The following is a 26,282-nucleotide window of genomic DNA, read 5'->3' as shown; positions in this document are numbered from 1 at the left end:
TTGTACAAATGTCTACCTCACGCTTAAAGCTCCTTTCTGTCCCACTGCAGCCCTGATCACTCTTCATAATGACCTCCAGTATAGACAGGTGAGTTTCTTGACTTTTAACAGTCCTCTCTGGGAACAAGGGGAAGTGGGATTCACCGGTAGGCTTGGGGTCACAAACATCACAAAAATTCTTTATTTAGAGCCATAATTAATTAGAGTGACTTACTAAAATGTTAAATACTAAACAGCTATGTCACTAAATCATGTCATGCTACCATGTAAAAACACTCAACCAGAGTCAACCAGTCAATTCATGGGAACTGAGTGCAGTTTACATTTCTGAGGTTGCCAGGTTTTTCTGAGCAAAACACCGAATGTGTAATTTAAAGTTTATGTAATTGTTACCAAGTTGCCAGTTTAAAACAAACACATACTTAACATGACATAACATTTTGTAATGTTATGTCAATACTCTCAGTCAGTACAGAAGATTGACTTTATGCTTCTTGCTCAGGGTTTGTAAGGGTGGTTTGTGGATTTGTGGCTGATGCCCTGTAATAGAATGCTGCACTGTCCAGGGTATTCCTGCCAAGTGTTTCTCTGTGTAACCTGACTGGCCACAACTCTGACCAGACTATATCTAAGACAGAGGCTTAGGAAGCAGAAAGTGGTTTAGCAGTGCATCATGTGAAAGGAAAAAAAATGCTAAATGAATTAAGGTTATGTTTCAAACTACATATTACCAAACAAAGACATCCAACCAAAACAAAAGCTCCTTTTGTGCAGCTCTGCTCACTCCTTATAATCATGAAAGAAGTAAACACAGTTTTAAGCAGCAGTATGCACCCTGCCTCATGGTGAACTTAGTACAAAATGCTTATCATGGAAAAGCTGCCCAAGAACTACAAGTATTCAGCAATTTTAAAAAAAGCTTATGTGTTAATTTTACGTTGTCAGAGTCACTGTTCTGGTCATACGACACCTCTGCTCTCTATTAACTACATAAATGTTCCACTAGAAGGTAAATTCTTGTTTTGTCCTTCTCTGTATGACCCAAAGTTGGCCTACACCATGATTAAACCTTTGGAGACTTTTAACCACCTTAATTTGCTTCCGTTGTGTTGTGTTTTATAAACACCAACCATGGTGAAAAATAGGATGAACAAGGGTTATAAAAAGATTTTCCATACCTTGAACATTTCCGAAAAGCCTAGATTGTCCTCCAGAAGCCTTATCGATCATATAAGGACAATAAAGGACAAAAACCTTCATATTACAGGACTTACAGGAGGACCTAATGAAGGCTTGGACACCATAAGACGTTCACTTAACCAAGGACTTTAAGGGGCACACCAACATGCACATCGTCTTGACCAATAAGCACAGGAGAATTGACTGGAATGTACTAGAAGGAATATGGATAGGCCTGCAGAGTTCTGAGACACAATTCTATGGAGTGACGAATCAAAACTGGAACCATTTGGCCATATGGATCAGCAGTTTGTCTGGTGCAAGAAAGGCAAGGCTTATGACCAAATAAATACTATCCCTAAGGGCAAGTGTAGAGGTGGGTCAGTGATGATGTGGGGATTTGTTTCTACTGCAGGAACTGATAATCTTAACCATGTGACTGGCATCATGGATTTACAAAAAAAAAACAAGGCATTTTGAGTATGAATGTGATGCCTCCTTTCCTGAAATTGACCTTATTGATAATTGGTCTTTCCAATTATGATCACAAGTCCTCCAAAGCTCGGTAAGAGAATCAGTCCTGGAATATCCTGGAGTGGCTTCTCAGTCTCCAGATTTAAATCCTGTAGTAAATCTTTGGTGGGATTTAAAGAAACCTCAATGAGCTGGAAGCTTTGGAACGAGGAGAATAGGTGAAGATTCCACAAGAGAGTTGACAAAAGATTGTTAGCACCTACTGAAATCACCTACTAATTGTTCCTGTTAATAATCATTTAGTTAAGCTTTTTATTATAAATAATTTACTAGTGATATTCTAAAAGGTTTTAAGAGTGAAGTTTGTGGTTGAAATGTGCAAGCTTGAACTTTTTTGCCATTAGGGATGACAGCAGTATCTTTGATGGGCTGATGGAAGAAGATGAGAAGGACAAAGCAAAACGGTAAGGTTAAAAAATAAAAATGTTGGCATGCCAACCACAATAAACCAGAAAATGACTAACTTAGCTATTTTTATTTTCTTCTACTTTTGGATTAATGGGATCTATTGCATTGCCACAGTGAATCATTACTTGACGTCTGTTTTTTGTTTTGTTTTTCCATGTTACCACTTAAACAGAGTTTCCAGAAATAAGTCAGAAAAGAAGAGGCGAGACCAGTTCAATGTGCTCATCAAGGAGCTGGGCACCATGCTGCCAGGCAACACTCGCAAAATGGACAAGTCCACCATTCTGCAGAAAAGCATCGACTTCCTGCGCAAGCATAAAGGTCTCCTTCATTTACTGTTTACCCAAACACTCCCTCACTTTTAAATGCCCACCTGCTTAGTATGCACACAGAGCACTGTCAGCCGAATGACCCACGATCCAGTGCGTTCAGTGAACAGCTCGAGCAGCGAGTTAGCTTTCTGTCTTGCTTTTCTTCCATCTGGTGAGTTGTGTTGAGGATATGGTGTTAATCCAGGGTCAACAGAGGAGCTGTTCAGACAGAGTGCTTCAGCTGTGATGTCATCTGCACCTTTTACAAATACTTAATATACCTCTTCAGTTATACCACGTGGCCAGACTCTTACACAAGATAATACAGAAATAATCATCAATTACCTTAATAGTATAAGACTGAAAGCATATATATATATATATAATATATTTGCATGACACATGCTCCCTCAGACACGTGTGCAGTCCACCGACCCCTTCTTATTCTTATTCTTATCAAAGACCAATCCCTTTTTAGTCCGGTCTTTTTCCATTCAGCAGACTAGTGGCCAGTTATGCCTACTAGGGGTGCCCAGCTGACCGGTAGCAGAGCTGAGATTCAAGCATGTCACCCCTGCATTTAGTACTTTGTGCCGTCTTCCATTGTGCAGTCTTTCCTTATCAACAGTTTTAGGTTCTTTGCTGTAATGCTTGACAAGATTGAAGAATCCAGAGCATCCAGAAGATTCTAGGCTCATTTCTAATACATAATCTTTCCACTTTTCACTTACTTTGCCTCTTTAATAATTTAATGAACTGAAATGGCCATGGCAAAGCCATTTTTTAAAATTAATATGTTCTGGATCATTGTCCTGCTAAACCTAGTTGTAGGTTCTTGGCTTAATTCCTGTGTCTCCTATTGAACTACAGGTGCTTATGAATTTGGTTGTATGAAAGAAAAGGCTCTTGACACATGTTCCTTATAGCTCAAGTTTGTCACATACAGGTCATACATGGTATAACTAGTAGTGAAATGCTTTTTACAACTGCCTGGACTCATTAGTACCAAGGAACAAAGGGAAAAAAAACAAAATGTACAAAATATAAATAACAAAAAAATATAGAAAAATTTAAGTAGAAATAAAAACTTTAAATAGAGATTACATTGAAAAGGTTCAATGTAAGCTTAAAGTAAATGCAGTGTGTGTAAAGTGCAAACCAGTGTTGTGTAATTTTGATGAGATATAATAGTTTGTTGGCTTGAAGACTTGGTGCTTAATACATTTCAGTTGAGCTGTTGTTCCTAGACATTTTTACTGTTGTATCACCTATTTTTACTGGAGCAACTTTGGCAGTACAATGTGTTGTAATGACACCTACATGCCACCTTTCCTGTATGTCAGTTTGTCAAATCTGCCTTGCTCTTTTGTCTCTGGAGATTGAGTGCGTACACCTCTACCTTTTAAAGAAAGTCTGTGGCAAAGCTTATTAGAAGGCCACTTACTCTTGGTTCTTGTGTAATAAAAGAGCTAATGGTCAGTTTTACAAATACTGAGAAATGAGCATACCTTATTATTCTCATGCTTTCAGAAATCACAGCACAGTCTGAGTCCAGTGAGATTCGGCAGGACTGGAAGCCCCCTTTTCTCAGCAATGAAGAGTTTACACAGCTAATGCTTGAGGTAACATTTTTTAGTCATTTTTGGGTATACCTCTGGACTAGACGTTATTTCTTATTTTAAGGATCACTGTTGCAAACAAAATGCAATTGATGATGCTGCTTATATCATAGTCTCCAGGGACTTAATGATTAATATTATTAATAATAATAATACGACTAGTAATAACAAAAAGAAGAAGAATAGCTTGTTTTGTGTGTCTAGAGCTTGTGTATATTATATGTTTTTACACCCCCTCCAAATACAGTGATCCTTTTAGATGGTGTTGCATGACTAAAAGGATGATGGTTAGCACATGCTACCTCCAAGGCACATACATACTGTTTTCAAATGGCCTGATTTGTAGTCGTCATGAATAAGTAGGAATTGGCAACTAAAATAAAAGTAAATAGGGTAGCAAAAAATAAATACTTTATGTATGTTAATGTGTGCTGTATACTTTTTAATTAATGATTTATTATATTTGCTAGGTTATAACTTTGGTATTTTCATGTTATTTTATTATTTTATATTCATTGTTTAATAATTGTAAATTAGATTTACTTTTTATTTACAATATTTGTATATTATATTATTTTTTATCATATTATTTGTATCATATTTATATGATGTATTATATTATTTTATTTATTTATATATATATAAATTCTATTTGGCCCTGCGAGTCATCCGTAGTTCATGTTGAGACTTGACCGTGCACGGCATCTCTCATTAAGACAGCGTTTCTCAAAGTGTGGGGCGCAGAGGCATGACAGGGGGGGGCGCGTCTGACTGGTAGAACCAACGTTTTAACGTCGGACTTGCCACCGTTTGTTTCATTTGCGGTTTGTTAACATAATGTAACCGAGCGTCGCAGTGATGCACTTGCTTAATAAAGAAATAAATACACGGTATATTCACAAATTTTCGGAAGCAGAAAACTTTTATTAGCTTCTTCTCTTACGGTAGCGAGAGTCATCGCGTTAGCCAAGCATGCTATTCCATGAACTATGGAAGCCCCAAAGGGTCAAAACACACTTACTTCGCGTAGAAACGTCCATCAAACCATTGTCACGATACAACCACAGAAAAGTCTGTTACAATAACTACGCCTTATCCCACCTAAAGCACCGCTGATCTACAATGTTTTCTAATGGAAAAATTTTAACCTACAATCTGACATATATACGAAGTCAAGGGTCTATGCTGGATAGTATTACTGCCTAGTATGTTAGTGAATAAAACTCCCTTACAGTTTTCTCTTGTCCCAGCAGTTTTTAACATAAGTACATTTAGCATAAAATGTGTTCACCATTTTAATGGTAACATTTCACTTAAAAATCCTTGTTTTCTATAACATTTACACAGATTTTTTTTCAATGCGATTAATCGCGATTAACTATATGAAATTCTGAGATTAATCGCGATTAAAATTTTTAATCATTTGACAGCCCTAATATATATATATTATATATTGTCCTACTCTGCTATTTTGTTGCTTTTAGAAATAAACTGTGCTAAAAAGGATTATTATTTATGACATTTTATATGCTGTTTTGTTGTGCTTAGGCTGTGGATGGGTTCTTTTTAGCTATTATGACAGATGGCAACATAATCTACGTCTCTGAAAGCGTTACCTCCTTACTAGAGCATTTACCAGTAAGTATCAGGTGTGAGATTATGTGTGCCTGTGTGTATTTGTTTGTTCAAATTAAATGTTATTATACATTTATTATACTTTTTTAGAGCTTGTTTGTGCATTTGTGAGAATAAAAAGGTTATTATACATTATTTAGAGCTTATTTGTGTGTATTTGTGAGAATGAAATTACTGATTTATTGTACATTTTTTAGAGCTTGTTTGTGTGTATTTGTGAGAATGAAATTACTGATTTATTATTTATGATTTAGAGCTTGTTTGTGTGTGTTCTAGTCTGATCTGGTGGATCAGAACCTGTTGAATTTCCTTCCACTGTGTGAGCATTCTGAAGTGTACAAAGCCCTCTCTACAAACATACTTGAGGGTAAGAGCCTCACACCAGACTACTTAAAAAGTAAGATGCTTTCATGCGCGCACACACCTTTAACAATGTTTTACATCACAGGCCTTTTTATACACACTCCTGTTATTGAAGAACTAAAGGAAATGGCTTATTGGCTCCATTCATGCTTTCATCAATAATGTGTCATGCCCAGTGCTGTTTGCAAATAAGAAGCCCCATATCATGATGCTACTACCTCTATATTGTGGTCATGGATTTCCTGGGATTTTACAAACAACCATTTACAGTATTTTCCACTGACCAGGATAAAGCAGTGGTAAAGCATGAAAATAAAATATAAAAAAATGACTATAGAATTATTACTTAGCTTATTCTATGCTAAATACATTATAATTCATATTAATGCGCTCCGTGCTGTTTACTTGTTTATTTTAAAAGAATTAATGTATTATTTTATTTATCTATTTTTTTCTGCTTTAGTGAAGTCAACATTACAGTATGTGCCGTTTTATTACATTAATAAAAACTCAGTTAAAACTTTGTTGAAAAGTTCTGTGGAAAGTTTAAGACTATTAATTATAAACAGTGATACTAGTAACAAAGTAATTGCAGCTTTTTGCTGATTACTGCATTTTTGAAGAAATCCGTTGAGTCTTAACCTGTTAGTTATATAATGCTGCTGTTTTATTTTTCTTTCTCTGTAGCAAAAAACCAGTTAGAGTTCTGCTGCCACATGCTGCGGGGCACAATCGACCCCAAAGAGCCTCCTGTCTACGAGTATGTAAAGTTCATTGGGAACTTCAAGTCCCTCAATACTGGTAAGAGCTGGAGATGTGAAATGATGAGTCATACTTCCAGTGCTTTGTTTAGTCTTTTCATGCTCAGTGCTTAGTGTGGTGGCCTGGTCATGGGAAAGTCAGTAAGAGCTTTGTTTAAAATAGGATAAAGGGCTTTGCTAGGCCGGGTATCATCCCACACTCAGGGTTTGCAGAAATACCTGCAGCTTTGAGTGGTTAATAAAATGAATACAGCAGAGAATGTTTCTAAATTCAGTTTATTTGGGTGTGACATGCTTAAGAGGTCAAAGTTGTATTCAGATGTTTACCAATAGATCTTCACAAATATTTAGAAGTGTTTAGTTGTATTTCAACTCTTGCAACTATGTCAAAAAGGCACAAATGAATCTGAAGGTTCAAACCTGATTGCAAATGAGGTCATGAGTATTCTAATGTTAATTGTTAGGGTTAATTGTTTCACAAACTATAAATGTAGCTTTTAGGTCAAATTATTTTTTACTTGAAGTAACACTTCAGGTAGGAGTATTTAAGTATAATTTGTTATGTTGTACTTCTAAATGAAATATTAAATATAAAAAGATTGGACAGTACACAGAAAACAAAAACTCATTTAAACACATGAGGACGTTATTTGGTATTTTTTAAAAATTGACTTTCCGGTACCACTTAGACATCTTTAGAGGCGGCACGGTGTCTCAGTGGGTAGCACTGTCACCTCAAAGCAAGAAGGTCCTGGGTTTGATTCCCAGGTGGAGCAGTCTGGGTCCTTTCTGTGTGAAGTTTGCATGTTATCCCCGTGTCTGCGTGGGTTTCCTTCGGGAGCTCCGGTTTCCTCTCACAGTCCAAAGACATGCAAGTGAGGTGAATTGGAGATACAAAATTGTCCATGACTGTGTTTGACATTAAAGACTTGAATCTTGTGTAACCAGTAATTACCTGTCCGGTCATGAATGTAACCAAAGTGTGTAAAACATGATGTTATTATAATCCTAATAAATAAATAAATAGACATCTGTAGCACCTCTCTTATTTCAAATCCAATATCAGTTGTTGGAAATGCATTTAAATATCCTTTTTTTAACAACAGCATTTACATAACAATTACTGATTTGTCAGTTATGGGTTAACTCTTATGTAGTCTTAACATTCTGTATACTTCCCTTGTCCTAAGTGTAAAAAATGACCTGCTTTCACTAAACCCCTAAAATAAGGCAGCTTAATTAAATTTTAAAACCCAAACCTATTTTGCATAAGAAACAACCTGTCATTAAATGCAAACTTTGTAAATATCAGGAAAAGTCAAATCTCAGCTTGAAATAAAATAGAGATGATCTAATCTGCTGATAATCTCTTTAGTGGGTCATTTTTCACCTTTAAGACAACACAAGGGCTAAGCATTACTATCCCTAGAAATTGTTTCCATGGCTGCAGGTGCTTTAATACACAATTCAATGTGTAAGTGAATATCTCAAACCAGATCGTTGTCTCCAGGCATGCTACTCTACCTTCTTTTCTCACGTTTGGTGTTTAAACCAGTCTGGTTAAGGTGCCTAGAGTCCAGTTTTTGATTCACCCGTCACTAGTTTTTACTTGCACAGATGTTGACGAGGGCGGAACGATGGCTTGGTTGGTAGTACTATTGTCTTTCAGCGAGAACGTTGTGGGTTTGATTCGTAGGTGAAGCGGTCCGAGTCTTTTCTGTGTGGAGTTTGCATGTTTTCCCCGGTTTGCATGTCTCCTGTTTCCTCCCACAGTCCAAAAACATGCAGTTAGGTTAATTCACTCACTCACTCACTTAGCGGGCGGCCCGGTGGCTAAGTGGGTGGCACTATCGCCTCACAGCAAGAAGGTCCTGGGTTTGATCCCCAGGTGGGGCAGTCTGGGTCCTTTCTGTGTGGAGTTTGCATGTTCTCCCTGTGTCCGCATGGGTTTCCTCCTGGTGCTTCGGTTTCCTCCCACAGTCCAAAGACATGCAAGTGAGGTGAATTGGAGACTAAATTGTCCATGACTGTGTTCGATATAACCTTGAGAAGTGATGAACCTTGTGTAATGAGTAACGACCTGTTCTGTCATGAATGTAACTAAAAGTGTAAAACATGATGTTCAAATCCTAATAAACAAACAAACAAACACTCACTTAACCGCTTATTTAATTAGGGTTGCGGGGGTGGGGTGGGGGGGGGGGGGGGCTTTTCAATGGGCACAAGGCACACAGTACCACCCTGGACAGGGCGCTAGTCAATCGCAGGGCAGACACACATACACACCCATTAACCTATAGGGCAATTCAATGTCTCCAATTAACCTGACTGCATGTTTTTGGACTGTGGGAGGAAATCGGAGCTCCCGGAGGAAACCCACACAGGCATGGGGAGAACCTGCAAACTCCACACAGAAAGGACCCGGACCGCCCCGTCTGGGGATCGAACCCAGGACCTTCTTGCTGTGAGGCGACAGTGCTACCCACCGAGCCACCGTGCCGCCCCAGTTAGGTTAATTGGAGCTACTTAAATGCGTGTGTTTGCTCTGTGATGAACAGGCGATCTGTACGATAGTGAATTGGACCCACCACGACCCTAAATAGGATAAAGTTATGTTGATGATAGTTTGTGTTCACTTAAAATTATTACCAGCTCTCTTGTGTTGTGGTTGGTCTTGTGTGCAGTGCTGTCATCTAGTGACGCATTATTTATAAACACTGTGCTTTAACACGCTTATTTTCAGTTATTTTAAGTTTTAATGTATGTTGTTTTTGGTTTGTTGTTCTGCAGTGCCTAATTCGACACGGAACGGCTTTGAAGGTGTGATCCAGCGCTCACTCAGGCCCTCATATGAAGACTGTGTGTGTTTTATTGCTACCGTCAGGTTAGCCAAGCCTCAGTTTATTAAGGTAAGCTTGATAAATCTCTCACTGACTTTCTAACCTTACCTTCACCTCTTTTATTTCAGCCATAAAAACCATAATCAGTATGATGTTATGATACAAAATAAGCCAACAGAAGGCGTATACACACCTACACAGGTCATTCCCATGGCTGTGCTTTAAGAGCTTGGCCATATAACAGAATTAAACTTAACTGTAAATTAAAATGTTTTGAATTAAAATGTTTGTATTAGCAAGAATGTACAGTTTTAAAAAAAGTTTGGACACCCAGGTCAAACTCAGTGTTTGTTAATTTCAATGCACAATTACTGTTTGTTTGCTGTATTTAACATCCAGTAAAGAAAGAAAATAAATAAATGCAAAAAATGTGCGCTCAGATGGCACAGCGGTACTGGAGAGGATTCCTCATAACTGATGCAATTACGACCTCTGCTGGCTGATTGGCGTCTGCACACCACTCTGTACACAAAGCTGATCCACATATGAACTCGCCTTGTGCAAGTGAAAAGATGCAGTTGGTTACTGCACACTGGTTGAAGGGGGCGTGTGTTAGTCACAGCTCTCCTCGTTTAGATTGGAGGTCAACATCAGTAGAGAGGAAGCGTAATGCATTCGGGTAATTGGATACAACTAAATTGGGAGGAAAACTGGACCAAAAAAGTGTACCCAAGAAGCTAAAAATATAAATACAGAATAATTCATTTGTTTTAAGCTAAATACCCTCCATATAAAAAAGTACTAAATATTTATAATTAATAAAAAAAAGCAAATAATAAATAAAGCACTGCGTGGCTAATGGCCATCCTTTTAATAAAAGTGAATTGAATGTGGTTGTATTAGAACATGTGGCAGTGTAATATGTATTTGGTTTTTTTTCTGTAGGAGATGTGCACTGTGGAGGAACCTAATGAGGAATTTACATCCAGACACAGCTTAGAGTGGAAATTCCTCTTCTTAGATCACAGGTGTGTTTCTTGTGTGTGTGTGTGTGTGTGTGTGTGTGTGTGTGTGTGTGTGTGTGTGTGTGTGCACACATGGAGGAACTGGAACGAACTGGAAATCTTGGCTGAGCTTGGCTCACAAAAATACCCAGGCATTTTGAGCCAATTATGCCAATTAAACCTTGGTGACAAGCACACCAAAAGGCAACCAAAGCTTGGTTAAGGAATCAGTCCTGGAATATCTTGAAGTGGCCTCCTCAGTCTCCACATTTAAATTCCCTAGAATGTCTGCTTGGATAAAAGCAAAAGTTGTAGCACAAAAGCCATAAAACCTCAAAAACCTGGAACCTTTTGTATAGGAAATATGGGTGAAGATTCCACAAGAGAGGTGTCAGAAGCTTGCTAGCACTTACTGAAATTACTTATTAAGAGTTTATTAAGGCAGAAAGTACTGAGGCTGGGAGTTAAATGAATGTGCACGTTGACATTTTCAAGCAGTGTGGTCTCTTTGCCAAGGATCTGAAAGAAAACCCCAAAACAACTGCAATGACTACGTTTTTTTTATTGTTTTATGGACTGTAAACTCTAAACAGAACTAAACTGCAAGTTAATACATATTTAACTGAACACTAGTAAAATGAAAAGCCAACCCTCAGGACTTATCTGAAGTTTCATACTGATTAACGCAACTGCTCAGTCCAGTTCTGTTAACTCTGACCATTCTGGTTCTGTTGGCATGACATCAGGTCTGCCTTGTTTATAAGGCACCAGATGTTTAGTCATGGCCAGCATCTAGTTCCGGTCTTTGAGAATCCCAACAGTTCTTGGCCAGACTCTGATCTGACCTTGATAACAACTCATAATATTTGGTTAAGAGTTCAAACTCAGACTCAGGAGGGAAAGTTATCAACACTTAGAGGTTGTCTTATCTCAGTGACCTAGCTTATCAGGTAACCCAGAAGTCAGCAGTAGCTTCCTCTCTCTTGTTTACAGGGTTACTTTGGCGTTAATGGGCAGTGCCACCTACTGGGTTTTAAATCTTTTAATCCTGTTGTAAAACCCAGTGCAACACTTATTAACCAAACAAAAAGTTATTGAATCAGCCAAAATAGCATGTACGTTTTGTCTTCTTCAGGGCTCCTCCCATTATAGGTTACCTGCCTTTTGAAGTTTTGGGCACGTCAGGGTATGACTACTACCATGTGGATGATTTGGAGACGTTAGCCAAGTGCCATGAACACTGTGAGTCACACCTGTACACCACTGTGTGTGTGAGCATCATGTGTAATGAGTTTGAATTGTGCAATGATGAAGAGAGTCATTTATCTGTATGTCCACTTTGATCATGTGTATGTTTTTGTTTTGGGTGCAGTAATGCAGTATGGTAAAGGAAAGTCTTGTTACTATCGATTCCTGACCAAAGGCCAGCAGTGGATTTGGCTGCAGACCCACTACTACATCACTTACCATCAGTGGAACTCCCGGCCCGAGTTCATCGTCTGTACACACACTGTGGTCAGGTGAGACATTTACACCCATAGTCTGATCGGTGAGGGTGATATGATCTGCATTATTAGACTGTTTAAACAGTTTGTGTTTGTCAGTTTATTTGTTAAATATTAAGTACCTAAGGAGGTTAAAAAACCACCAACAAATCAGTAGAAGCTGTTTCCTCTACCATTTAATAGACAAGATGTTTTATCATCTGAATGTTTATGCTGCTGGACTGGCTCTGACTGGACTTAATTTTGATTCACATTTTCTGCATTTAGCACAGCGGTCCCCAACCTTTTTTTCACCACGGATGATATAAGATGTAATTTCACAGACCAGCGGGGGACGGGGGGCATTTAAAATAAAGTAACTATAGAATGGAAAATCAGTGTAAATCCTATGCTTTTTTTCTCTTGCTGCATCGAGACGCTGCTCCCACCATGGTGATAGGGGGCAGTAACACTCGAAGAGTTTTGGAAATGTAATTGCTCTGTAGCGTTCTCAAATTAGTTATTCTATCTGTGCGTCCCGGCAATAAGGTCCGTGGCCGGGTGGTTGGAGACTACTGATTTAGCAGACACTTTTATCCAAAATGACTTACAGTACTGTGACAGTACACTGTCTAAGCAATTTAGGGTTAAGGGCTTGAACCAGCAACTTTTTGATTACTAGTCCAGTACCTTACCTGCTAGGCTACAACTGCCCATTCAACCGTTTGACATGGGACAATGCACATAAAAACTTTACTGACATTTTACTGATTTTAGAAGAAGAATCTAAAGCTCAGAATATATCTTGCATTGCATCTTGTGCTCCTTAAAAGCGATATATTTGTATTGAGTTTCTGGTCTAACACAACTGTCTTTTATTTTATAACAAACTTGACATGTGTCTCTCTTGCTGTAGCTATGCTGAGGTTAGGGCTGAGCAGCGCAGAGAGCTGGGCATCAAAGAGTCACCTCCTGATATTCCACTCTCTGCAGACAAGGTATGTGTCTTCAGAGTAAAAAATATGATTAAATATCTACTGTTAATCTTATGCCTTTAATGTTTTTTATTATAAATTCCTCTCCCTGTTTCTTGTAGTCTCAAGACTCTGGCTCTGAGTCCCAGTTGGACACCTCCAGTCTGAAAGAAGCACTGGAGCGCTTTGATCAAAGCCGCTCTCCGTCTGCATCTTCCCGGAGCTCACGCAAGTCCTCCTCTCACACCGCCGTGTCTGATCCCACATGTATGCATCATTACGTCTACTTTACATAGTCATTACAATTATATACTGTAGATTGGTTGTATTCAGTCCTAGTCCCCTGGTTGGCTGCTTTACTCTGATTCGTTATATGTGCTACTTTTGTAAGACGTGTTACAGTTGAAATGCTTTGATTACATAATTGGTTGTTGCTGTTGCCCATCTTTAAGTGTCCCTTACTGTACCTAAGTAACCATGCTAAATTTGGTTACTGTTCTCGATACAGAACAGGTACATGTATGTGGAGCTGGAAAGGCTGTGGTAGCATATAATGCTGGACCAAGTGTGTACTAGAAAAGTGGCGGCATGGTGGCTCAGTGGGTAGCACTCACTGGGGCGGTCTCTGTCCTTTCTGTGTGGAGTTTGCATGTTCTCCCCGTGTCTATGTGGGTTTTCTCCAGGAGCTCAGGTTTCCTACCACAGTCCAAAGACATGCATGTGAGGTGAACTGGAGATACAAAATTATCCATGACTGTGTTTGACATTAAAACTTTGAACTGATGAATCTTGTGTAACCAGTAATAACTTGTCCTTTAATGAATGTAACCAAAGTGTGTAAAACATGACGTTAAATCCTAATAAATAAATAAATGTAGTAGAAAACATAATGAACTGAGTAGCATGAAAAAGTAAAATGTGTGTGGTGGGAGCTACAGGACTGGGATTTGTATATTACTGATGTGGATAACTGAGGTTTTCTTTAATCTTGTTCTTTTTGTGGACTGTGTGTAGCCACTCAGACAAAGATACAGACAGAGCATAGCACGCCTCCACGCCAGGCCATCCCCACCATGGAGAAGCGTCGGTCGTCTATCAGCAGCCAGGTAAGGCTGGTATCGTGTAAAATCAGGAAATCTGCTATCAAACAAGAATACATAAACATCAGCAATGAAGTAGAATATGTATTGTATTTTTGTTAGTACTATTGACATTTTTTTTTTAATGGAACTGGGTTGCCTTTTTTAGGCCAATTGTGATCGTGTTGGGGGTGCAAGATAACTATTAAATAAATATTTAGGATCAAAACATGTCAGTGTGAGCAAGTAAAATAAATAATATGCAGTAAATTTCCATGCATTCGTTATATAAAATACTGCCCAACACATTGTCTGGTTATAAAAAATAACAGACAGTAAATTGTGACTGTGGATCTTAACATGGTTATGATTATACTTATATTGATCAGGTGCATTAAACTTTAAACCACATCTAGAATTGTCCCAGTTTAAAGCAGTAATACACACCTACTAGCTAATTATATATAAGAATTCAAGTTCTCTCAGTACCTAAAATAATCTTGTGTCTTGTATGGTTCTTTCTGCTATTTGATTCATCCACTCAATTTGCAATCTGCGATATTAGTAAAAAGACAGTTAAAGTTGAAGAGTCTATGAATTTACTTTTGACAGTGTATGGCTAAAAGTATGTATAGTACCTCATAAATCCCATTCAAAACCCATGGCTATTATTATAGATCAGCCTCCAATCTATTGTAGTTATAACAATCCCTCACTGCTGGGAAGACTTTCCACAAGTGTGTTCAAATAATTTGGTGCCTATTCAGATTTTTTTTTAAAAAGCATTTGTTTTGTCTGTCACTGATTTTCAAGTTGTTCCAACGTAATTAGTGTTGGAGAATATAGAATTCTTCACTGGAAAATGAAGAATGAGAGAATAAAATCTGCTCTCAAAACAGCATGAACAGACACTCAACTTTATCTTTTGTACTAGTTAAAGGACATGGTTTGTTTAAAAGAGTATTTAGAAAATTAAAATAGTATAACTTTTGTGTTTCTAGTCGATGAGCTCTCAGAACACGACCCAGACGATGCCAGCATGTCTAGTGTCTCAACCTCAACAGCCACAGCAGCTGCAGCCCACAGTACAGGTAACATTAAAAAAACACATCTCTTTACTCACTTCCTCGCATGAATAGTCTAATCTAAACCATTTGTACAACCACAATTTAAAAAAACATTGGAAGAGTAGGTAAAATGCGCATAAAAACCTAAACCTGAATTAAAATCTGGGATTTGTCTTTTTCTGGTCTTTTATTTTAAACTTGTTATTGTGTGCTGTGTGTAGCCAGACATTAGCATGCTTATTTTTGGTGTGTGGTCGTAATGTTTTAGTTCATCGGTGTGTGAATATAAAAAACTGTAAACTTATGTAATATAATACAGTAGTAATTAGTTAAAACATAAATATTTCATCTTTGTACTGTTTAATATGAGATTTGATAATCCTTGCGGTCTGTCTAACTTTTTTTGGAATTGGGTTAGTGCATAAGAATGTCTAATTAAACAGCAGCAATTATAAATTTGGTCTAAATTCTTTTGGTCAGTTGGTTCTTGGTCTGGTGGAGATTAATTAACTTTCATCAGTGTTTTTCACTGTAGCACATGTTTTCCTACATTATAAAATCACATCATCACCCCGTCTGAAAAAAAATATTAATCTATCAAACCCAATACACAATGAGCAGAATCTGATCCACAATCAGAATGTAAATTTTACACTACGAACTTAAGATCAGAATCTTTAAATGTAGTTTGTAAACATAGCTGCCGCATGCACACTGAGGGTGGGTCGAGTTTCAAATCAACGTTCTTACTGTAACTGTATCAGAACTTTCAAATGGAATCAAGCATCGACTGATAGAAATAAATTTTGAAGACATTTGTAACCAACAGCAGCCATTGAACATTGACTTGGTTGACATCACTAGTTCAGAAACAGTGGCTTTTTTTAACCTACCCTTTTAAATAAGGATATTAGAGTGCATGGGTGGTGCAGCAATAAAAAATGCTAGCTCACCAGTGCTGGGATATCAAGCTCGCACGTTTAAATCTAGATTCTGCTACCAGCCAGCTGGTTGCTTACATGCAAACATGATTGGCTTATGTCTTCTGTGTGGGAGGACTGAAGGGATTCATTATCACTGCTGCAATTATGTTCTCTGCTGGCTGGTTGATAGCGCCTGCACTCTCCGTACCTGTGTAAACCCGCCTTGTGCAGGTGAAAAGAAGCAGTTGGCAACTGCACACATTTCTGTTAAACACACACAGGGATGTGTTAGGTACTGCCCTCCTCAGCCAGGGTAGAAGTCTGCAGCAGTGGGGGAGATATTTAACTAGGGTAACTGGATACGACTAAATTGGGAGAAAAAGGAAAAATGCATAAATAGAATAAAAAAAGATATTAGACTGTCTGAAACGTGTTGGGTATTCCTAGTGGAGTTATTTTTGTGTGTTCAGTGTACACAACCTCTGATTCTGTGTATTTGATTTGTAGCCAGTGCTTCAGTTCTCCACACAGCTGGATGCCATGCAGCACCTAAAAGAACAGCTAGAGCAGCGCACACGTATGATCGAGGCTAACATCCAGAGGCAGCAGGAAGAGCTTCGACAGATCCAAGAGGAGCTGCAGAGGGTACAGGGTCAGGGTTTACAGGTAAGTGTGGCCCCTGCTGTTTACAGAAAGAACTAAAATCTAGTGAATTACATGACAGTGGAAAATCACCCCCTCTTTCTAAATAATGGTTTTCCCAACACAAATGCTTTTAGAATCTAGAGATCAGGCTTTCACGTCACTCTTTTTTGCACAGTTGCTGTAATCCAGTCGTATTGAAGGACTATCCATCATGGACTGCCTATTTAATGTCCCTGCACAGCAAGGCATTGTGGTTAAAGTCAAATTAGGCCACTCCAAAACTCCAAAAAGCTGTTCTGGCCCTAAAGCGTTAAAGTACTCCCACACCATCAGACTACAACCACCACCATGTTTAACTGTTAGTATGATTGTATTGTTGAATGCTGTGCATTTTATATGCCAAATAAAATAAGACCAAGGTCTTCCTTAAATAAAAGATGAGTTCTTTTGTTTAATCGTGCAGCCTTCCCATGTGTCACCTTGTATTGTAATTTCCTGGGATTATATCATGTTATAATGTACATTTAGAATCTATAATCATATGATTGGCAGTTACTATACATGGGCATGATGGTGTTTGGTGCAATATGACATGGTTGTGTCTTTTTAACATCCTGTAATATCATTAATGGATTGTTATGTACTGTTTGTGTTTAGATGTTTCTGCAGCCTGGTGGTGGTAGTCTGAACCTCGGCTCAGTACAGTTGGCACAGGCATCCTCTCTACAGCCAGGGACCGCTTTGACCATGCAAGGTCTAGTGGTGCCAGCGGGCATCTTACAAGGCAGCCTGGGATCTACACACACGGGGACACAGCATTCGGTCAATCAGCAGAACCAAACAGCGCAATCACAGCAGCAGAGCCTGTTACGTGATCAGAGCGCCCCACTTACACAGGTGAGATAACACATAACAATGGATCCGGTGATCAGGTCCATGTGCAAATCACAATGACCAATAATTACAATGGCCATGTGTGCCAAAGATGAATGGCCATGTGTGCCTAAGATGAAGATGTGCAGATCCTTGACAAGGAGAAACACTGGTTTGAACAGGGAGTCAAAGAGGCCATCTGTGTGAAGAGGGAAGGGGGGGGGGGGGGGGGGGGGGGGCTGAGAGTACATCTCTCACCATCTTACAATGACCCCAATCATATGTGAAAGGCACACATGGCCATTGTTATTAATGGTCTTTGTGGATTTGTGTACATGGATTGTTGAGCATGCATCAAGAGCTATATTTAATATAGAGTGTAAAAAGTCAAATCTGTAGACGGCTGTTTATTGACAAGCTTACTACACAATTAGTGGTTAAGGTCCTGGACTAATGATCAGACGGTTACTGCTTAAAGCCCTATCGCACCAGGTTGCCACTGTTGGGCCCCTAAGCAAGGTCCATACTTGCATTGTACACTGTCATAACTGTAAGTTGCTTTGGATAAATGGATTAAAAAATAAATGCGAGCATTTCCCTTGGTGGCTGTAAAGACATGTGGGACTCAAACTGCTTGATCACTTTATGAAATGTAATTGAGACGTCATCGTAACGACTACTCACTGAAAAAGCTGCCAAAAGCTGGCTCAACCATTTACCATACAGTGGGGTGAATACACATGAATCGTTTTCATATAGATTTCATACGGATTTATTGATGGTGATTGTCTATTAAAAATTGTAAGTGTTTATTCAAATTTTTAACCATGTCAATGTTTTAATGCACTGTTTAAAACCCGTAAATTACTCCCAAACATCAGTGTTAAACCAAGAACACACCAGGAACGACACATAGACCAAGTCACATATACAAGTTACAGAATTGGCCACACCAACACTTAATAAAAGGAAAAAACCCTCCAACCTGTGAAATCTGTCAAATATCTAAATAAAATAAAATAAACATAATACCTATTTTGCCATTAAATGACACACATGTGGAACATGGCTTTTAAACCCAAATAAATAAATAATGCACTGTTAATTGTGCTGTGTAAATGAATGAAGCTTTGTACTGGGATCTGTGAATGAAGAAACTATTCTAGACGTACTGAATATAAAATATTATGTCTTAAATACTAATGCATCAATTAACCCTGTGTCCGTTTCTGTCTGTGTGCAGTCTCAGAGATCGTCCCACACATTGCAGTCTCCTCAGGGAGCTCTTCCAGCGTCTCTCTATAACACTATGATGATCTCACAGCCTGGTCAGGCCAACGTTGTACAAATATCTACCAGTTTGCCCCAGAACAACTCGAGTGGAGCTGCTGTTGCCACTTTCTCTCAAGACCGCCAGATACGGTACCCCCTAGCATGTATTATTTTGCCACAGTACATTTTTTACATCATTTTGTAATTTGAATTTGAGACAGTTTTACTTTCTACTTTTTTTCCTAGGTTCCCAGCAGCCCCTCAACTTCTAACAAAGTTGGTGACCGGGCAGATGGCATGCGGTGCAGTCATGGTACCAACCACCATGTTCATGGGTCAGGTGGTCACACCGTTCGCCCCTCAGCAGAGTCAAAATCAGACCATTAGCATAGGCCAGCAGGCGAATGCATCCACACAGGAGCAGCAGGCACAAACGCAAGCCACGACGCAGCAGCAGAGCCAAAACCAGGCTCAACTCAGCCAGACACAGTTCCTACAGGTGAGAACACAGAGGCTTAAAGTAACAGTTTAGTATTTTCTGCAATAATTTTCACATACAGGGGTTGGACAATGAAACTGAAACACCTGGTTTTAGACCACAATAATTTATTAGTATGGTGTAGGGCCTCCTTTTGCGGCCAATACAGCGTCAATTCGTCTTGAAAATGACATATACAAGTCCTGCACAGTGGTCAGAGGGATTTTAAGCCATTCTTCTTGCAGGATAGTGGCCAGGTCACTACGTGATGCTGGTGGAGGAAAACGTTTCCTGACTCGCTTCTCCAAAACACCCCAAAGTGGCTCAATAATATTTAGATCTGGTGACTGTGCAGGCCATGGGAGATGTTCAACTTCACTTTCATGTTCATCAAACCAATCTTTCACCAGTCTTGCTGTGTGTATTGGTGCATTGTCATCCTGATACACGGCATTGGATGCACATGGTCCTCCAGAATGGTTCGGTAGTCCTTGGCAGTGATGTGCCCATCTAGCACAAGTATTGGGCCAAGGGAATGCCATGATATGGCAGCCCAAACCATCACTGATCCACCCCCAAGCTTCACTCTGGGCATGCAACAGTCTGGGTGGTACGCTTCTTTGGGGCTTCTCCACACCGTAACTCTCCCGGATGTGGGGAAAACTGACTCATCAGAGAACAATACATGTTTCACATTGTCCACAGCCCAAGATTTGCACTCCTTGCACCATTGAAACCGACGTTTGGCATTGGCACGAGTGACCAAAGGTTTGGCTATAGCAGCCCGGCCGTGTATATTGACCCTGTGGAGCTCCCGACGGACAGTTCTGGTGGAAACAGGAGAGTTGAGGTGCACATTTAATTCTGCCGTGATTTGGGAAGCCGTGGTTTTATGTTTTTTGGATACAATCCGGGTTAGCACCCGAACATCCCTTTCAGACAGCTTCCTCTTGCGTCCACAGTTAATCCTGTTGGATGTGGTTTGTCCTTCTTGGTGGTATGCTGACATTACCCTGGATACCGTGGCTCTTGATACATCACAAATACTTGCTGTCTTGGTCACAGATGCGCCAGCAAGACGTGCACCAACAATTTGTCCTCTTTTGAACTCTGGTATGTCACCCATAATGTTGTGTGCATTGCAATATTTTGAGCAAAACTGTGCTCTTACCCTGCTAACTGAACCTTCACACTCTGCTCTTACTGGTGCAATGTGCAATTAATGAAGATTGGCCACCAGACTGGTCCAATTTAGCCATGAAACCTCCCACACTAAAATGACAGGTGTTTCAGTTTCATTGTCCAACCCCTGTAAATGGCTCATAACTGCATGCTTGACTGAGGTCACATTGTAATTGTCTATTCCTACATTATGTGACAGGTATAAAAATAGTTTGCCAAGAATTTAAATGCATATTGAACTAAACATTAATAAATATCATAGAACACTGAAGTAGTGCAAATGCAAAGCTGTCAGGAAATGAATAAGGTCCCTACAGTGAGCCAAGAACCCTCTACTGGCACAGCTCCACTTCCACAACCAAAGCCTTTTATTCCTAAGCATTGTCATGCCTTTCATAATAACTATTTAATATTCAGTGTCAAATTAATCAAGAAAATGTCATTTAAATGCATAATAAGATAAACTGAGTGAGGCAAAACCAGCAAATTTGTGCATCGATAAAACCGAGTAAAAAAGTTTTAAACAGCAGCAAGATAACAAGATAGCAACACATAAAAAAAAATATTGCACCGAGTGCTCAGGTGGCACAGTAGTAAAAGGATACAACTAGGTTGAGAGGAAAATTGGGAGAAAAAAAAAAATATATATATACAGTGTATCACAAAAGTGAGTACACCCCTCACATTTCTGCAGATATTTAAGTATATCTTTTCATGGGACAACACTGACAAAATGACACTTTGACACAATGAAAAGTAGTCTGTGTGCAGCTTATATAACAGTGTAAATTTATTCTTCCCTCAAAATAACTCAATATACAGCCATTAATGTCTAAACCACCGGCAACAAAAGTGAGTACACCCCTAAGAGACTACACCCCTAAATGTCCAAATTGAGCACTGCTTGTCATTTTCCCTCCAAAATGTCATGTGATTTGTTAGTGTTACTAGGTCTCAGGTGTGCATAGGGAGCAGGTGTGTTCAATTTAGTAGTACAGCTCTCACACTCTCTCATACTGGTCACTGAAAGTTCCAACATGGCACCTCATGGCAAAGAACTCTCTGAGGATCTTAAAAGACGAATTGTTGCGCTACATGAAGATGGCCAAGGCTACAAGAAGATTGCCAACACCCTGAAACTGAGCTGCAGCACAGTGGCCAAGATCATCCAGCGTTTTAAAAGAGCAGGGTCCACTCAGAATAGACCTTGCGTTGGTCGTCCAAAGAAGCTGAGTGCACGTGCTCAGCGTCACATCCAACTGCTGTCTTTGAAAGATAGGCGCAGGAGTGCTGTCAGCATTGCTGCAGAGATTGAAAAGGTGGGGGGTCAGCCTGTCAGTGCTCAGACCATACGCCGCACACTACATCAAATTGGTCTGCATGGCTGTCACCCCAGAAGGAAGCCTCTTCTGAAGTCTCTACACAAGAAAGCCCGCAAACAGTTTGCTGAAGACATGTCAACAAAGGACATGGATTACTGGAACCATGTCCTATGGTCTGATGAGACCAAGATTAATTTGTTTGGTTCAGATGGTCTCAAGCATGTGTGGCGGCAATCAGGTGAGGAGTACAAAGATAAGTGTGTCATGCCTACAGTCAAGCATGGTGGTGGGAATGCCATGGTCTGGGGCTGCATGAGTGCAGCAGGTGTTGGGGAGTTACATTTCATTGAGGGACACATGAACTCCAATATGTACTGTGAAATACTGAGCAGAGCATGATCCCCTCCCTCCGGAAACTGGGTCGCAGGGCAGTGTTCCAGCATGATAATGACCCCAAACACACCTCTAAGACGACCACTGCTTTATTGAAGAGGCTGAGGGTAAAGGTGATGGACTGGCCAAGCATGTCTCCAGACCTAAACCCAATAGAACATCTTTGGGGCATCCTCAAGCGGAAGGTGGAGGAGCGCAAAGTCTCGAATATCCGCCAGCTCTGTGATGTCGTCATGGAGGAGTGGAAAAGCATTCCAGTGGCAACCTGTGAAGCTCTGGTAAACTCCATGCCCAGGAGAGTTAAGGCAGTTCTGGGAAATAATGGTGGCCACACAAAATATTGACACTTTAGGAACTTTCACTAAGGGGTGTACTCACTTTTGTTGCCGGTGGTTTAGACATTAATGGCTGTATATTGAGTTATTTTGAGGGAAGAATAAATTTACACTGTTATATAAGCTGCACACAGACTACTTTTCATTGTGTCAAAGTGTCATTTTGTCAGTGTTGTCCCATGAAAAGATATACTTAAATATCTGCAGAAATGTGAGGGGTGTACTCACTTTTGTGATACACTGTATATACAGTATACAGTATATACTGTATATATATATATTTTTTTTTTGTTTTGTTTGTTTGTTTAATATATATATATATATATATATATATATATATATATATATATATATATGTATATTTGGCACCAAGTAGTCATGTCCAAATTTTAGATTAAGTAACCTTGTGTGCCTTTACAATGTAATAAAAACACCTGAGGCTGTTAACATCATGATAAACACTGGCTATCAATGCCAGATACATTATTTTTGCCAACAAATATTACAAGTGTTGTTATAAAGACAAAACTAAATGTTAAAACTAAGCATAATGATCTTAATTGGATTTATAGCCTTTTTGGGCAGCACAGTGACTCGATGGGTAGCACTGTCGTCTCACAGCAAAAAGGTCCTTTGTGATTGGTCTGGTGCTAGGACTCTTGGCGTAAACAAGTACTTTTTTCTAAAGTTTTTTTCTATTTAGCTTTTGAAAGCACTCTGATGAATTAAAAATAAACACAAAGATGCTGTGATTGCTTTTCACCGGTCCCCATGTAAGCACATACTGGCGGTTGGCATTTCCCAATTTCCCTCCCAATCTAGTTGTATCCACTTACCTGGTTGCATTACACTTCCTCTCTACCGATGCTGATCTCCACTTCTGATTAAGGAGAGCGAGACTCTCTGATTAAGGAGAGCTGACTGCATCTTTTCACCTGCACGAGACGAGTTTGTAAGTGGATCAGCTTTGTGTACAGAGAGCCACACCCTGATCAACATATTATCCCTCGACTCTGTGCAGGCACCATCAATCAGCCAGCAGAGGTCATAATTGGATCAGTTGTGAGGTCCCGGCTCAGGCTCCCACCCTGTATGAACAACAGCCAATCGTTGTTCATGTAGGTGCCCAGCCTGCTGGATGGCAGAGCTAAGTTTCAAACCGACGAGTTCAAAATGTCAGCTCTGGTGTGCTAGCATGTTTTACCGCTATGCCACCTGAGTGGTCGGCATTGATTTTTATGTTTGTTTATCCATATTACCAACCTCTGATCTAACATGTCTACATATGTTCCATTCAGGCTCCTCGTCTTCTTCATGGTAACCACTCGGCGCAGCTGATCCTGCAGGCAGCGTTTCCGCTACAGCAGCAGAATGCCTTCACCACAACAACACAACAACAACAGCAACATCAACAGCAGCAGCAACAGCTCCAACATCAGCAGCAACAACAGCTCCAACAGCTCCAACATCAGCAGCAGCAGCAGCTCCAGCATCAGCAACAACAGCAGCAGCAGCTCCAACATCAGCAACAGCTGGCGTCTCACAGGCCGGACAGCATGTCAGATCGCACCAATGGTCAGCCTCAGTAACTTGACCGCAGCCAATCATAAGGGGAGGACCGTATCGGATCTCTACTGTTCAGGCTGATGGAGAAAGAAGATCATTGGTTTATCACTGGAGCGTAATAGAGGAATTAGCAGTATTTTAACTGTTCCATGTGTAAAAGGCAGGAGGTGCTGATTTATCTCGCACCTTACTTGTCGACCTTCGCCAAGCTGGATGCTGGGACTGAATTCCTGGAAGTATAGTCTACAGGTGCTGAGCTGCTAGCCATCTAGGAAATATCTTCATTTATTTTCACAATCCAGTCAAGAAGCTCGTTGGTAAAGGACAAAGCAGGTTCCTGCTCTTCTTTTCAACAGTTTTCCATCTTGTATGTTCTATATGTGAGCTTTTTCATCCATCACACTTTTAATTTATGCAGGAAGCTCCTGATCGCAGAGTAGAGACGAGACGTCAAGAATTCAAAGGAGTCATACATGACAAATGGCAACACAGCCGTTCGTTCTTACACACAACCTCTTCCTTCTCTCACCTCTTTTTAATTTGTGGTTTTCTTGTCGGAAAAGAAATGTTGGGTCAGAGAATATTTTTACGATTGTCACGTGGATTAAGCTTTTACTGTATAGTATATCTGTAAAATAATATGTAAATATATGGATGAAAGGAAAGAGAAACTAATATTTTATATTGATGCATGAGATAATCTTAGTCTGTTATTTGTAGCTTTAAAAATACTTTTTTAGTGTTCAAAGGAAAAAAGAAGACACGAAATGGCTGAGACTTTCACAGGGGGTTGTACTTGTGTGTATGTGTATGTCTGCAAAGCAGACGGTCCTGGTTTGTCCTTGTGTGCCACAGTTTGTTTAAAATCTGCTTTTTTTTCCTTAAACTGCGAAAAACGTTAAGAGACAGTGACACGTTTTTGAAGCTCTAAAGAGAAAAGCTATTTTACTTTGTAAATATTAGAGAGCAGGCTGTAGATTTAGATAGAGTTTAGAATATGTTATAGAGAAAGTATTTATTATATAGTGTACAGTTTTCTTTTGTACCTTATTTCATAATCCGGAGCTTTCAGGATAGAGAAATTAGGATACACGTTGAGCTTGTCGACAAACTCAGGTGTCAGATGTCAGTTATGATGCTAATACATGATACCAGTGAGCCGCATAAGCATTGACTCATATTTCATGGCTACAACTTGCAGCTTTATTGCTACGTGACGAATAACATAAGCTACATGACGTTTACACTGATCATTTAGTTGGTAAATATACACTTACTGAGCACTTTATTAGGTATGCTTATGTGGTACGGACATTCCTTGATTTTTTTTTTATTACCTACACCTGCCATTCAGAATTTGTGGTTGTATTATCACTGACTGTAGTCCATTTTTTCACCCCCCCCCGTACTGCCATTTATTAATTTAAATAGGCGCAGCACTATTGTTTAAAAAAAAAGATCAGTAAGCTCCTATGATTAGTGTCCATTCATAAAAGAACTGAGCAAGACAAACTGTGAATAAAAAAGAAAATAACTCCCCTCTCTAACTGTACACCTACAACCAATGCAAAAGGGTATAAGTTCCTAATAAAGAACACCATCTGGTCAGTGGGGGTCCCTTTCAATATACACTGTCGAGTCACATTATTATGACCACAAGCTAATATCCAGAGTAACCACTGTGTGCAGCACGGACAGCAGCTAGACGGGCTGGGAGTTACTTAATAAGGTCCTGGTAGGTTGTCACTGGTATCTGGAGCCATGCTGACTGCAGTGCATCCCACAGCTGCTGGAGGGGGCGTGGGGGAGGATACATAGAGCGAACACGACGATAGAGATGGTCCCACAGATGCTCAGTTGGCTTGGTCATGCGCTTCCAACCAATGTCGGACATTTCTAGCCGTGTGACATGTCGCATTGTCTCGCTGGAAGATCCCATCCACACCAGGGATGACGATCAGCATGTATGGGTGTACATGATCTGCAAGGATGGATTCATAACCAAATCAGTTGAGAGTGCCTTCCACACCTTATA

General features: G+C 39.7%; 1 protein-coding gene across 1 annotated transcript; it reads left to right on the top strand.

The window, feature by feature from the left end:
• On the top strand, positions 1-24,930 carry clocka (clock circadian regulator a). The gene is made up of 20 exons (XM_063001268.1): positions 1-88; positions 2,058-2,117; positions 2,294-2,442; positions 3,963-4,054; positions 5,600-5,689; positions 5,963-6,083; positions 6,737-6,850; positions 9,601-9,719; positions 10,596-10,678; positions 11,790-11,896; positions 12,027-12,174; positions 13,055-13,136; positions 13,235-13,379; positions 14,127-14,218; positions 15,193-15,282; positions 16,689-16,847; positions 17,484-17,723; positions 18,943-19,121; positions 19,218-19,470; positions 23,980-24,930. The coding sequence occupies exons 1-20, from the start codon at positions 69-71 to the stop codon at positions 24,268-24,270; spliced, it is 2,634 nt and encodes an 877-aa protein (XP_062857338.1). The 5' UTR covers positions 1-68; the 3' UTR covers positions 24,271-24,930.
• The last annotated feature ends 1,352 nt before the right edge of the window (positions 24,931-26,282 follow it).

Source organism: Trichomycterus rosablanca, chromosome 9 (assembly GCF_030014385.1).
Source record: "Trichomycterus rosablanca isolate fTriRos1 chromosome 9, fTriRos1.hap1, whole genome shotgun sequence".
NCBI lineage: Eukaryota > Metazoa > Chordata > Actinopteri > Siluriformes > Trichomycteridae > Trichomycterus > Trichomycterus rosablanca.
This window is presented reverse-complemented; position numbering and strand designations above follow the sequence as displayed.

Coding starts and splice junctions, on each gene's coding strand:
- clocka (XM_063001268.1), top strand. CDS start 69: ATGACCTCCAGTATAGACAG. Junction 2,118..2,293: donor GAGAAGGACAAAGCAAAACG/GTAAGGTTAAAA, acceptor CCACTTAAACAG/AGTTTCCAGAAATAAGTCAG. Junction 2,443..3,962: donor CTTCCTGCGCAAGCATAAAG/GTCTCCTTCATT, acceptor TCATGCTTTCAG/AAATCACAGCACAGTCTGAG.